At 40.5% G+C, this 14,512-nt stretch overlaps 1 protein-coding gene and 1 pseudogene across 1 annotated transcript; both read left to right on the plus strand.

The window, feature by feature from the left end:
- Positions 1-2,006: 2,006 nt before the first annotated feature.
- Positions 2,007-3,624, plus strand: LOC101978969 (annotated as a pseudogene).
- A 1,059-nt stretch (positions 3,625-4,683) lies between these two features.
- Positions 4,684-13,097, plus strand: LOC113455459 (acidic proline-rich protein HP43A-like). The gene is given in 4 exon segments (XM_026777101.1): positions 4,684-4,729; positions 11,451-11,486; positions 12,531-13,048; positions 13,050-13,097. Coding segments are annotated over 4 exon segments (648 nt in total).
- The last annotated feature ends 1,415 nt before the right edge of the window (positions 13,098-14,512 follow it).

Here is a 14,512-nt window from a genome sequence, read left to right on the forward strand (position 1 = left end):
TGCCCAAATGTCTAACCAATTCCATAAGGACCCTCTTTGATGCCCATCTATCTCAGGTAGTAGCTTGATACTGTCAGGAGCAGACATGTCACATTGTCATGAAAAACGCTAAGTTATTAAAAAATTTTAAATGCCGTATCTTGTAGTCTTTGAAAGATATGAAGAATGCTTTTCCATCTGAAATATGTGTATGCACATCTATAAAATCTAACTAACATGACTTCAAGCTTGACTATTATAGATGATTATCTATTAACCTATATTTCTTAATTATACATTACATTTTTAAATGAACTACATAATCACAATACCTTAATCAAGATCAGAAATACATATAACAAAATTGACCTTAAATCATATCATTAAAGCAAGATCCATGCCAATACAAATTATTCATCTCTATATCATATCCCCCTTTAAATGTAAAAGAACATTTATAAACAATATTTGGGAATATGGACAGAGTTATTTTTCCCCAAACTTCTTCCTTCTGTTTAGGGAACATTGTTAAACAGGTGTATCCTATATTCTAGGTTCATCTCAGTCAGCAGTTGGGTGAAGTAACTTTTTGAGGATGTTCACAGCAACCTTTTAGGAGGCCTCAGTCCATGAAGCCATATTGGCCTGGGGGCAATTCACAGTTTTTATCATTTGTGAAAACAAAAGAGGAACCTCTTTTTCAAAGCACCATATAGTTAGATCCAAATTCTGAAGTGAAGATGCCTCACGCTGGTTTAGCTGCTAAATGACATGCAATGATGCATGTCTCTCTGTACTTAGCCTCTTAACAGTCAAAAAAGTTTAAAAAAAACGCAATAATATACACAATCCAAACTCTCTGTGAATTTTCCATTCTTATAAGGCTTAATTTTTTTTTTAATTTTTTTAAACCTATGACTATTTGTACTCTGTCTCTTTAAAGACTTTACCATTTTTAAAAAAAAACATTAACTTTATTTTATGACTGTCTATCTCAGGTTTTACACAGAGTTAGTTGACCTCATTGAAGGTGCCAATTGTTTCAAGGAGAGAGGTGCCCTCTCGTTTGTCCAGATCACCTGGCTAGATTACATCTGAAATAATCATACAGAAACTGGTTTCATTTAAAGCACTACTTTGCCAATTAGCTCTAACTTCTTATTGGCTAACTCTTACATCTTAATTTAACTCATGCCAGAGGATTGCCAGCAAGATTCTAACTGATGTCCATCTCAGGTGGAAAGATCCATGGCTTCTCTCACGCTGCCCTTCCTCCAAACATTTAGTTCTGTCGTCTCCACCTACCTACTGCCCTATCAGGCCCAAAGCAGTTTCTTTATTAACCAATAAAAGCAACACATGAAGAGAAGAACCTCATATACCACTTCTACCTCTGCTTAAACCATTTTTCTATATCAATACAATTTTAGGATATATTTTTCATACTGCAATGTACATTTCTACCTCTGATCAAGACACTTATCCATGGTTTACATTGTGAGATCATTTTCCTTGTTTGTTACAAAGTTGTTTAGTATAACATTCCAATATGCAGTCTTAGTCTTTAAGTTATATAGGTATTAAGAATTATAGGTCAGGGCTGGAGAGATGGCTCAGAAGTTAAGAGCACTGGCTGCTCTTCCAGAGGTCCTGAGTTCAATTCCCAGCAACCACATGGTGGCTCACAACCATCTATACTGGCAGCTGGCACCCTCCTCTGGCGTGCGGGCAGAGGCAGAATGTTGTATACATAATAAATAAATAAATAAATCTTAAAAAAAAGAATTATAGGTTAATAGTCATCCATGTTTGTCATACTTATAGTTAGACTAATCAGGTTCTTTAGATATATAGAAAATGTATTCAGCCCCTAAAAAATGAATATGGTATGCACTAACTCATTAGAGCACTCTTGCCATAAACCAAGGATATTAAGCCTATAAACATTTATAGTTCCCTAAAGGCTCTTAAGAAGTTTTTGTTGCTGCCCATCACCCTCGATTCTCCTTCTCCCCATGACTGTGCAGATGGAGTCCAGCGAAGTTAGTGCTGTCCCAGACGTTGGGGCCGTGAAGTTTTGGTGGACATGCAGTTCCCCATTGAGGAGGCTGGAAACAATGAAGGTGTTCACTAGAGCACGCAGGATCCCTGAGATGGGGACCTGGAGGACACAGGATCCAAGGCCAAGGACCAGTTAGCCAGCCTCCTACCACCTTTGCCTCAGACTGAGGCCTTATCGAGCACTTGTGAGCCCTGGAAAACTGCAGCTTCCAACGATAATCCCCCTGGAGAACCTGAGCATAGCTCCCAGGGCCATGGAGAAGAACCCAATGATGGGGACCCAAGTGATGAGTACTGGCACAGCCAAAGGAAGCACGTGTTTGTGCTGAGTGAGGCAGGCAAGCCCATCTACTCACAGTATGGTAGTGTGGAGGCCCTGTCTGCTACCATGGGTGGGATGACAGCCCTCGTGTCCTTCCTACAGAGTGCAGGAGATGCCATCCGAGCCATCTACGCCGAGGACCACAAGCTGGTATTCCTGCAGCAGGGCCCACTCCTGCTGGTGGCTGTGTCCCAGACTCCACAATTGGCAGCACAGTTATGGGGCGAGCTATTGGCAGTGCACACACAGATTGTGAGCACATTCACACGTGCAAGCATGGCCTGCCTCGTCGCACATAAGCAGAACGATGACCTCCGTTGTCTGCTGGCTGGCTCAGAGCGCACACTGGACTGGCTCCTGGACAGTGTGGAGCAAGACCCTGGTGTCCTGCTCCTGGGTGCTGTGTGCTGTGTGCCTCTGGCCCGACCACTGTGGGATGCCTTGCTTCGCTGTACAGCCCCGGGCCTGGCCCTGTCAGTGCTAGTTGTTGGTGGTCGACTGATGACAGCAGCCCAGGAGAGGAATGTGAAGGCTGAGTGCCGACTGGACCCAGCTGATCTGCAGCTGCTACTTGATTGGGTGGGTGCACCTGACTTTGCAGCATGTGAGGCATGAGCACCTGTGTGCCTGCCTCGCTTTAACCCAGATGATTTCTTCTATGCCTATGAGGCCAGCCTGGATTTCATGCCTGTCTGCCTGCTACTGCTTGGTACCAACCGGGAAGCCTTCCATGCCATGGATGCCTGCCGGCACTTGGTTGAAGATGGAATGCACCACCTTGGTGCCCTGCATACCCATGGGGAGGCTGCCAGCTTCTCTAATAGATCTACAGCCAGTGCCCTTGCCTACAGTGTGCAGGCTGTGGGAACACCCGGCCTTCGGCATTTCCTGAACAACACTGCCAGCTACCACAGTTTACCAGTCCTGAGCTAGAGACCCCGTACAGCCGCAAAGAAGAGTGACGGAGACTGTCCGACCTGTATCCCCAACTGCATGCTCGCCTCAATAGCACCTCCCGGCACTTGTGCATCATTTACCACGTGGCTGAGAAGGAGACACTGCTGGCCCGAGTGACCTCCAAATTTGAGCTCTATACTTGCCCCAGCCCCCTGGTGACCAAGGCAGGTGGCATCTTAGTGCTGAAGCCCCTGCGCTGGGTGAGGAAGGAAGAGGACCGCCTTTTCATCTGTCGCCCCCCAGCACTCCACACCACCCTCTTGGTGGACCAGCCCCCTAACAATGGCTTGTTCTCTGTACTCTGACTGACTGCCGGAGTCACGTTTGGCTTCTAAATTCTGTCTCTGGAAATGTGGGTAGAAGTCTGTGTGGGGCTGGTCCCGGGCAGGTGGGCAAGATCTCAGGGTTTGCTCATAACTGGGGGGGAGGGGGACAGCAGCTAGGGGCACAGGTTGCTCTGTGAGCCCTTTTATGCACCTCCACATCTAGGAAAGTCAAAAACCTCCTTTGCCCTCTGCTTTACTCCCTTAACTAACCTGAATGCACCCTTTACCAGCTGCACCTCCTCCCCCACCACTCTTCTAAGCAGCACAGGTTGCTCTTATGTCCATCTTCCAAGCAGACCTGAGACTGGGCTGAGGCTATCCTCAGGGTAGGGGTGAGTAACCTCAAGGGCTCAAGAATTTGCTATACAGGACTGACTAGTCTATCCTTGAAACCAGCCTAGAGCTATTTAAAGAAAACTACAGAAAGGGCCTAAAGTTGAATCCCACAACACATTCCTCTGTTCCTCTGTCCTTCATGCCCTTCTTTTTTCTCCATCATTTCCCCCTACTTAAAAAAAGGGGGGGCCAAGCCCCACCAATTCGGTTTTTTACATGAATAATAAGTTTGCCTCCATTGTCCACACATGCCACATGACTTCACCCAGCGGCTGGGATGCAGCTTTGCGAAGGTGCTCCTAGCCTCCAAGGCTTCTACTCAAAAGAAAGATAACTTTCTTTCATCCCTTTCAGTGGAGATACGTGGACAGGACAGGGCTTGGAACTCTGTTGTGCTGCCCCTCAGCACGAACACATTTTTTCTGGACGTTGGCCCCTTGCAGTAGCAATAAAAGAAGAACCCTTAAATAGCTTGCATGCCCAACCCTTCTCAACAGCCCACTACCTTGCTTCCCCAGCCTTGTTTAGCATAGGGCCCTGTAGTTTTGTACATACTATCAGTTGCGTTGCAGATGTTCTGCGCTTGCTCAGAGCAGATACCTATGTCGCCCCATCCCCTGGTTTCCTATAATCTCTGTAGTGGCACGTGCTGCTTTTCCCAGCCCCTGTTTTTCCACATATGCAGATGCTCCACGTTGGGAAATGGCTGCTGAGTGGCTGGGAGCTGAGGAGGCTGAGGACTCTGGAGGTAGTGAGGGCCCACAGGATAAAAGGAAGAGAGGCTTTGGACCAATATAATAAAGAGTAGTTTTTTAAGAAAAAAATGTTTTTAGCCTATTGAGATTTTTAACTTCCACACAGTGAAAATAAATAACTTGAGTATTCTCATCGCCTAGGTTAACTTGCCAACATTATTGACATTATTAAATACTTTGGCAGTTCTTTTCAGCATCCATTACTAAGCAAATCGGGAAGAGATAGTGATGTTCTCACAAAAACTGTCCTGTTGCTACAGCCAGCCTTGATGATTCCTACTTGGACCGCTTCAGGCCCTTGAGAATGGTTTTCTCACACTTTTTCAGATTTGTTTTGACTTAAGTAATGAAGCTTCTCCCCACAATGGGGTCAGGGAGATGGAGTTGAGCCTAGAAACTACTGGAAACTGCAGTTCCTTCAGAAGAAAATGTGTATCAAGGTAAATACACCAGAAGAGCGTTTTTGTTTAATTACAGAAAATTCCCAAACATTCTAAAGTAGAGAAAATAGCATAAACAGTGACCTGACCCTGTTTCAATGGGTTCAGACTTTGTCTTCATATCTACATCCACCTTCCTTTCCTGAGCACTAGATCTTTCTCTGCACATCTTGCCAGACCTGTCTATTCAGATTCCAAAACAATGTGTGTGACCTTCAAGTACAAGACCTGCAGTTTCCATTGGCACCCAAAACACCTACTTGGTGCTTGATACACGATTTATTTTTTCTTTTATTAAATTGGTGAATGATGGAATCATTTTAACAGAATCCGTTTTAAATTATAGGCTCATGTTGAGTGCCCATTTTCAAAGAAGAATTAAAAATCAGACAAAAGTGAACCACACGTTATTGAGAGGTTGATACAGTGCCACAGAGATGTAAAAACTTCACATCAAACTTTCAAATTCCTCATGTCCAATGAGGGACTTCACTGGACCTGGAGGAAGTTAGAATGAATATTAGGTTATGTTTCTTTGTCATTGAATTGGGATTAGGGGGATCATATTTAGCATCAGTGGCATACATGCCTTCTGGTGGAAGCTTATGTTTTTAGCGGATGCTCTTCCACATCTGTAACTTCCATGCTAGGTAATCACAGGAGATTGAATACCCAAACACATGGACCAAGGGCGGTCAATGGTGACTTACTGACAGAGGCAGGGACACAAGAAGTGCCCACAAAAATGACCAAATCTAGTGAGAGTCATATAGATTGTAGAGTTTTGAAAGGGAAAAAACATAATTTTCAGTTGATATGATTGTGCATTTATAAAAGATGGGCTCCAGAATTTTTGTTTTTATTATTGTGTAGTTAGGGTTGTCAAGAACAGCTTCCTGGAAAGTGTCTGAAGTAAGCACATTTTGATAACTGGTTAAGGACCTTGGACTTGGGGAAGGGAAGCAAATTGAGGCCTCTTGTGAATCATTGTTTTATTTATAGCTTAGAAAACTAGGTAGTAATATGTAATTTAAAATTAGGAGGGAAAGGTAAAGTTGAGCAGCACCTGAGAATTATACATTAGCATCGGTCCAATGTTAACACCCAGGTTTTAATGGCTATTGTGCAGTTACTTGGAGTCTCTGTATATAGGAAATATGCACTGGAGTATTGAGTATTAATAGGTCATACTATCTCCAGCTTACAAATGAAAAACACTCAAAACATGACGGGGATGATAGAGTACCACAGCCTATTTCTACAACTTTTGTGTACATCTGAAATAATTTTAAAATAAAATGTTAAAAGGGGAAAATATTAACCCTAATAGTATTTATCCAAATAGCTAATATAGTATAGGAGAATATGTTGAAATTACATGTGCCATCTCTCTAGCTTTTCTGCTGTTCATGTGCTCTACAAAAATAAAATAAAATAAAAAGATAATGTCCTTCAAAAATTATGTCAGTAGAATAATGCCATTAACAGAATACATAAAGTAATTCAATATATTAGTTGACATGCAATTTCCATTTGCTGTCTCTCCTTCTGAAACAGAGTGACACTAGATTAAGTAGAAACTGAGATAAATAATGTTATGAACCTATGAACCACCATGTGTCAGGAAAACCATTCCCAGGTCCTCTGCAATATCGGAACATGCTTTTAATTACTGAGCCATTTGTGATACTGTGCCAACAAAAGGTCTTCACTGGTACTACCTCTTCTAACAAGAATTAATTTACAAGAAATATACTTACATAGATTTTCACATAGTGTTGAGATTTCAACTCACAGATGTTGGAGAAAAAACAATTTTCAGACTGTTCAATGACCAAGGCAAACCCAACAGTATCACTCTCAAACACACAAAAGTCCAATTAAGTAAAGACACGGAGGAAAAGTCAAAGACTGGTTAAGAGGAAGACCTTATTAAAAATATCCATCTCCTCCCCTCCTCCCATTTCCCTCCCACTCCCCCCATTCCCCCTCCGCCTTACTCTCCAGTCCTAAGAGAAGTCAGGGTGCCCTGACCCATGGGAAGTCCCCCCTCCCTCCAGGTCTAGGAAGGTGTGCATCTAAACAGACTAGGCTCCCAAAAAGCCAGTGCATGCAGTAGAATCAAAATCAAAATCCGGTGTCATTATCATTGGCTTCTCAGTCCACCCTCATTGTCAGCCACATTCAACGAGTCCAGATTGATCACATGTTCATTCAGTCCCAATCCAGCTAGCCTTGGTGAGCTCCCATTAGATCAGTCCCACCGTATCCGTGGGTGGATGCATGCCTCGTGGTCCTGTGTTTCTTGCTCATGTTCTCCCTCCTTCTGCTCTTCATCTGGGCCTTGGGAGCTCAATCCAGTGCTCCATTGTGGGTCTCTGTCTCTATCTCCATCTATCTCCAGATGAAGGTTCTATGGTGATATGCAAGATATTAATCAGTGTGGCTGTGAGAGTAGGCCAGTTAAGAGGAACACCTTTTTACAGTAAAGTAAATCCAATTCATCAGAAACACATCAAAGTCAGATGGGAAAGGCCCTACATTTTGAAAAGGTTTTTAAAAAGCAAATGATGACTCTCAGGACTGTAGTGTTATTTCATTTGTATGTTAGTAAATAGAGATTGACTGATGAAGAGAGAGTAAATAGCCATCCTGGCCAACCTTACAAACCATGCAGTGGTGACACACACCTTTATCCCAGTAGCCAGACTAGTTTTCCATATAAACCAGGTGGTTGTGGTGCATGAATTTAATCCCATCGCTAGAGAAAAGTATAACTTGGAACAAGAGAACTCTCAGTCCATCTCATTTGGAGGATTCATTGAAGCCAGATTGCCATTTTTGACTGAGGTAGATGTAAGAGCCAGTAGCTGGCTGTTTTGATTTTCTGTCCAGCACACTTCGTTTTCCTAAAAATGCAATTTAAACTGTGAGGCTATTCCATTTGAGATCATTCACAACAGTCACCATAATTTGAGAAAACATCAAGGAAGACTACTTTGAATGTGAACAAAGAAAAGACATTGAGACTGAAAACCGATGACAAACTGGACTCATGTCATGAATATTGATACTGAATCTCTGCAAAGGTTAAAAATGGAGTGTCCATATGTGCTGGTGCCATATAGTGTGCATTTTCCATAGTTCAGTAATGAACGGGATATGAAAGTTACTTTGAAATGTCATGAATTTAAATTCTTCATGAGTGTAACCAGACGGGCTACAGCTGTGTCATATGGGAAAGCCAATTATCAGCTGTTTCAATCACTAAAGTTACTTATAGCCTGTTGCATGGTGTGTATTACTTAGCCCACCTTAAACATTAAGGACTGACAGTGTTCCTCTTCAGCTCCTCCACAGATTTTATTATTTCTGTCGAGTTCCTACATGATATTTGACTTGCTTGAGAGAATAATCTCTTTCACAAGTTGCTAACGCTGGTAACAGTCAAGAAAAGGTCTCACATTGTGTGATAGTTGGCAAAATCAACTTCTTCATTCCAGGACCCACATAGCTAAGGACAAGGCTTAATTCTTCCAGAACAATCAATTCCTCAGTTGCCCACACATGTACATGTATACCTAGCTTTCTCCTCCCCTCCTTCCCTGACTTTCCCAGAAAAAAAGTTGACCAAGGCCAGCCCTGGTCAGGATCCCTCATCTCCAAATGCTGCTATTTTTGTATCTGCAGACACTAGAAAACTATCCTGACAATACACATTTGGTCTTATTCACAACAGTCAGCTCTTCCATGTCTTTAACATTAAACTCCATTATTCCTGTGAGAATTTCTCTGTTTTACATAGAACCATAGAAAACTATGCAAATATACTACCAATTCACAATACATATGTTATCATCTTACAGGGTAAAAAAATCCGAACTGCTTAAACTACAGAGTTTTACCATCATCTGTAGCAAAGAACATTTTTTAAGTGATGTTTGTTTCTTAAAAATGAACCATCAAGAAGATTAGTATGCACAGCACAGGAAAGTGTTCCACATGGATGAAGGATCATCTAAATTTACATCCATATGGCCCCTCCTGATTTACCTCATCCAAATATTCTTCAAATTTCTACCAGCCTCACATAAAACCAACCCAATTACAAAATCCTGATATTGTCTCAGACATGAATGGCAGCTAATTGTTTTTACTGTTTTGTACCTCTCATGTTTGTATGGTGCTTTCATTGGTTAATGAATAAAGAAACTGCCTTGGCCTAGTTGATAGGGCAGAACTTAGGTAGGCGGGGTTTTTGTGTTGCTTTCATTGGTTAATGAATAAAGAAACTGCCTTGGCCTAGTTGATAGGGCAGAACTTCGGTAGGCAGGGAAGACAGAACTGAATTCCGGGAGGAAGAAAGCAGAGAGAGATCTGGCATGGAGCCACCAGAGTCAGACATGCTAAATCTTTCACAATAAGCCACTGGCTCGTGGTAATATACAGATTAATAACAATGGGTTAATTTAAGATGTGAGAGTTAGCCAATAAGAGCTAATGGGCAGCCTTTCTGTGTTCAAACAGGCTGTCATTCTTGTTTGTACCTGTTACTATGCATCCATGCTTGTTGTTCTAACTCCCTGCAGAACTAAACAAAACTCTCAGTTTGGGATTATATACATGGTTACATATGTGTGTAGCAACATGAATGGAGGTTTCACTTAATAACAGATGCCATCCATCTTTAGCCTCAATGACAGTTAGAACCAAGACAAAACTATACAAGAGTGTATTGAAGCAAATTCTCCCTCAATCACAACTATCAAGTTCAGAGTCAGTTATATCAAACTAGAGTTTAAACAATAGCAAACCCTCACTTCTAATATCTGGACTTTAGCTGTATCACTTCAACACTGCTGTCCAAATATCATGTTGTAGCATTTAGAACTGAAGGTACTGACAACCTCCTCCTCACTGTATCCTGTTAGGCTAAAGTCACAAACAAAAATCAGGGATGTACGATGTCCCATTCTGTCAGGTCAGGTCACTAGTAAGGACCTGAAAGGTGCCTTTGTTCTGCCTTCGTATAAAAACCCTGGCTTCACTTCTCCCAGCACAGACTTGGCAGCAACTCCAGAGCCTCCCCCAAGATGCTGGTGCTCCTGTTCACAGCAGCCTTGTTGGCCCAGAGCTCAGTTCAGAGAGCAAATGCAGGTATCAAGAGGGACTGAAAGTGGCAGAGTGAAATAGGAGTTGGTCAACACATGAAGTTCAGGCTTGTGAGGAAAATAAAAAATAAAACAAATAAGAAACTGAGGCACAGAGTAAGAGAGCAGATATTAGAATATTCATATTATCAGTTTTGCACTAGACCTTAGACTTTGCTTATATCATAATTTAAGAAACAATTCTTATAGCAACATAACATGAGTGCATTTGTGAAAAGACCTTTTCCGTGGGGGATGATGAATGGGAGCATGGTCAGTCGACAGAGGGAAACTGAGTTTTCAAGGTTGTTATGATAAGTCAATTGTGAAAATGCTGGCTTTGCTGTACAGAAGATAGAAACATGAAAGAAGTGGATACATATCAGGGGTGTTTTTATGAAAAGGAAAAAATATTTTAAATTAGGAAATACCAGGGAAGAGTTTTTTAAATAGTTTTTTTTTTGCAATTGTTAGTGTATATGTGAATATGTATGATGTGAGTGAGAGGAGGAAAGAGAAAAGCACAAACACACCAAGACCAACTCACACGCACACAAACGTACACACACAAAGAAAAAGATACAGAGAGAAAGGGAGAGAGAGAGTTTGAAAACTTCTTCACATTTCAACCAGAAGACAACATAGTGTCACCAAGACTTCTACTTCTGCAAAGTGATTCCAAGAACTTTAATTAAAGTTATCACGTAGGCACTTTTACCCACTGAGATAAATTACTGAACATACTTAGGTATTTTAATGACCGACATACACTACTCAGTGGACACAGTAATTAAAACAGTGTTTACTTTTATTTCCATTCATGAAATGCCTAGAGATATATCGTTTGAGAAATAAAGAACATGAATAAAAACAAAAAGAAAGTAAACCTATCAGACCGAAATTCCCAATTAAAATGAGGAATAACTGTATGTCTTGGTAAGGTTAACAAAGAACAAAATATTGATTGCTACTGATCACAGAAACCATCTGGGCAGCAGTGCCAGCAACATTACCGAAGAATAACATTCTACTTGGAGGGCAAGAAGAGGTAGTTGAAGCCTATCTTTATTTGCAGCTGGAAAATGTTATAAGTAACTTTCAATTATTTTGTGCTTATTTTTTAGTGATCATCTATGAAGCCTCTTCTTCTCAGCTCTTAGGTAAATCCGGATCCATCCTCTATTGAACTTCTATGCACCCTTTACTTTTGTAATTACTTAGTTCTGAAATATCATATCATTTTTTGGTTAATGAAACTAATATGTGACACTTTCCACTTAGATATGTAGGAAAACTTCCATTCATTGTGTCTAGAACCAAGAGAGGGAAATGCATCAAAAAAATAGGGAGCCAGACTTTTATACCAGGAACATTTTTCTAATCCACATATTGAAGCAATGGCTTGCATGTGATGAGCATACTAAAGTCCTTGTGTAAAATCCTCCATGGTTCTATGGGTTGCTCAAAGAAAACTTCTCTCATCTGAATTTATAATAAGAAATATATGCTTGCACACTACATACACGATTTCACAGATCACGTGCTCCCTCATTTTTTAAAACTTTTTTTTTGCACTTAGCTCTGTATCCATAGCTGACTAATACATACAAATGCACTGCATGAAAAGAGAGAGGAACAAGTTTTAATATCTTTCAAATATTTCTTTCTTGTTCTACACATTGTTACAGAACCCTGAATACCATGATATATTTAAGAATAGGGCATTGCTGCTACATGATGCTACTCTGCCTAATTCTAGCTAATATCATTGAAAAGTCCTTCCCATTTCATCATTTTGGTGTGAAAATTATAAGGAACACATATTTAACTTTAATACAACAAATATAAAAACAAATATTTGTCCAAAGATATAAAACATAAGAAAGTTTTGTAAATGCTTTCCAAATTATATTTCAAGAAGAATCAAAGACATAAAGTTGGGAGGGGTGTTCTTGGAGAAAGAGAAGTGTAAGCTCCATCTACATTGATCTGATCCCATACAGGGGAAGAGTAGCAAAATCAAGTCAATAGTCAACAGCTTCAAAAACCCTCCCCTGGACAATTCCCACCAAGACCTTCTGCTGCTGCTGCTGCTGCTGCTGCTGCTGCTGCTGCTGCTGCTGCTGCTGCTGCTGCTGCTGCTGCTGCTGCTGATGATGATGATGATGATGATGATTGTGGTGATGATGACAATGAAAATGAAGATAATGGTGAAAATAATGATGACGATGATAAGGGCAGTGAAGAAGATGGAAATAATCCAGAGGGACCACCACAGGGACCACAACAGCACCCTCGCCCTCCTAAACCTGGAAACCAACAAGGCCCACCCCAGCAGGCAGGTCCACAGCAAAATCGTATTCCTAGACCTGGAAACCAACAAGGCCCACAACAAAATGGCCCTCCTCAGCAAGGAAACCAACAAGGCCCACAACATCAGAGAGGCCCACAGCAAAAAGGCCCTCCTCGACCGGGAAATCAACAAGGACCACAACAGCATGGAAGCCAGCAGCAAAATCGCCCTCCTAGACCTGGAAACCAACAAGGACCACAACAGCATGGAAGCCAGCAGCAAAATCGCCCTCCTAGACCTGGAAACCAACAAGGACCACAACAGCATGGAGGCCAGCAGCAAAATCACCCTTCTCAACAAGGAAAACATCAAGGCCCTCAACAACAGGGAGGCCAGCAGCAAAATCACTCTCCTAGACCTGGAAACCAAACAAGGGCCACCTGAGCAAGGAAGTGAGGAAGAGACAAGTAACCTGTAGAAATTTTCTCCATAGTGCCACAAGGTTCCTCAACAGGTCAGTGGTAATCAGTTACTTTTTCCTTCACACATGTCACAAACTCTAGAGATCACCACCATCTTCTTAAAGGAATAGATATCTTCTACATCTAAACTTTAAATGTCCTCTGTAACTTAAAGTTTGTTGATAGATGTGATTTAAATTCAATTTCCATAAAATGTCTTAACTCTAACAGAGTTCGATATCAAAAATCTTACAGATATCTCAGGATATGTTGACTTGCATGATAGAACTTTCTTCTCCATGACTTGGATATTTCTATAAATGCAATGATTTCTTAGGAAACAGATGTTCATTGCTTTTATTTACCTAGAGTTTTTTTTATAAATATCATATATCTATGGACCTTACCAGCAAATGAAATTTATAAATATGTTATGTATATCTTAGTGCAATCTTTCATTCTTATTTTTGGGGAGTTTGTAACTGTCCTTTCATTGAGTTTTAAATTTTGTTGTGTTTTAATTAAAAAGTGAAAATATGAAATACATGTATGTTCTAAAACATGAGGAATCTTTAAAACTTCCAAAATATTTTATCCTTAATTCTTTGAAACTGAATTTGTTATTCCTTGAATGCTCTCATAAAATTTTTATTACATTACTTAGATCACATTCTTATTTTACTCCAACCACACAATTCTTGATGAAAACTAGACTGACTCTAGACTGACTTTCATGGAAGTAGCACAGTGTTAGATTCTCAGATGTGACAAATTAGGGTCATTCTGAAATTTGGACACTTAATCTTCTGTTTATGTAATTCTTATGAATCAACCATGGCAGTGTGAAATATAGAAGATATGCTAAAATATGTGAAGTTTTCTTTACCTACTCATATTCACATGTTAATCATATTCATCTACAATATGAGTGCAGGTTCATATCATAGGGAAAACACTCATTTATATGACTGCCAGTATTCTCAATAAGTCATGGAATATCCTTCTTCTCTAGAGTAGTTCTCTGATTATATATTAACATGCTTTGAAGACTGAAACCAGTATTGTCACCAATCCTATAACTGTAATTTTTTTTTATCATAAGGGAGAGTAGCCTGTTTGCGGCTATTCTCAGAAATGCTGGAAACTACCAAATTTAGCTGTAAGACATAGTTTGGAGTTCAATGTGTGTAGGTTAAGAAAATCATCAAAAAAACAATAATAAATGATGTTACATAAATAAAAATATTATAAATTACTCAAGTGACAAAATATAATTATTAGACAAATTTTCCTCATGCAAATACCTAGATTAAATCATTCAATGCCAAAAAATCTGTGAAAAACCTCAATACATGGAAGAAAATTTTTGTGTGTTCAGTGTTTAGCATCTTACCATCATTCTTTATATCAATCTTTTTATCGTGTATGTATT

Source organism: Microtus ochrogaster, unplaced genomic scaffold, assembly GCF_000317375.1.
Source record: "Microtus ochrogaster isolate Prairie Vole_2 unplaced genomic scaffold, MicOch1.0 UNK46, whole genome shotgun sequence".
Classification (NCBI taxonomy): domain Eukaryota; kingdom Metazoa; phylum Chordata; class Mammalia; order Rodentia; family Cricetidae; genus Microtus; species Microtus ochrogaster.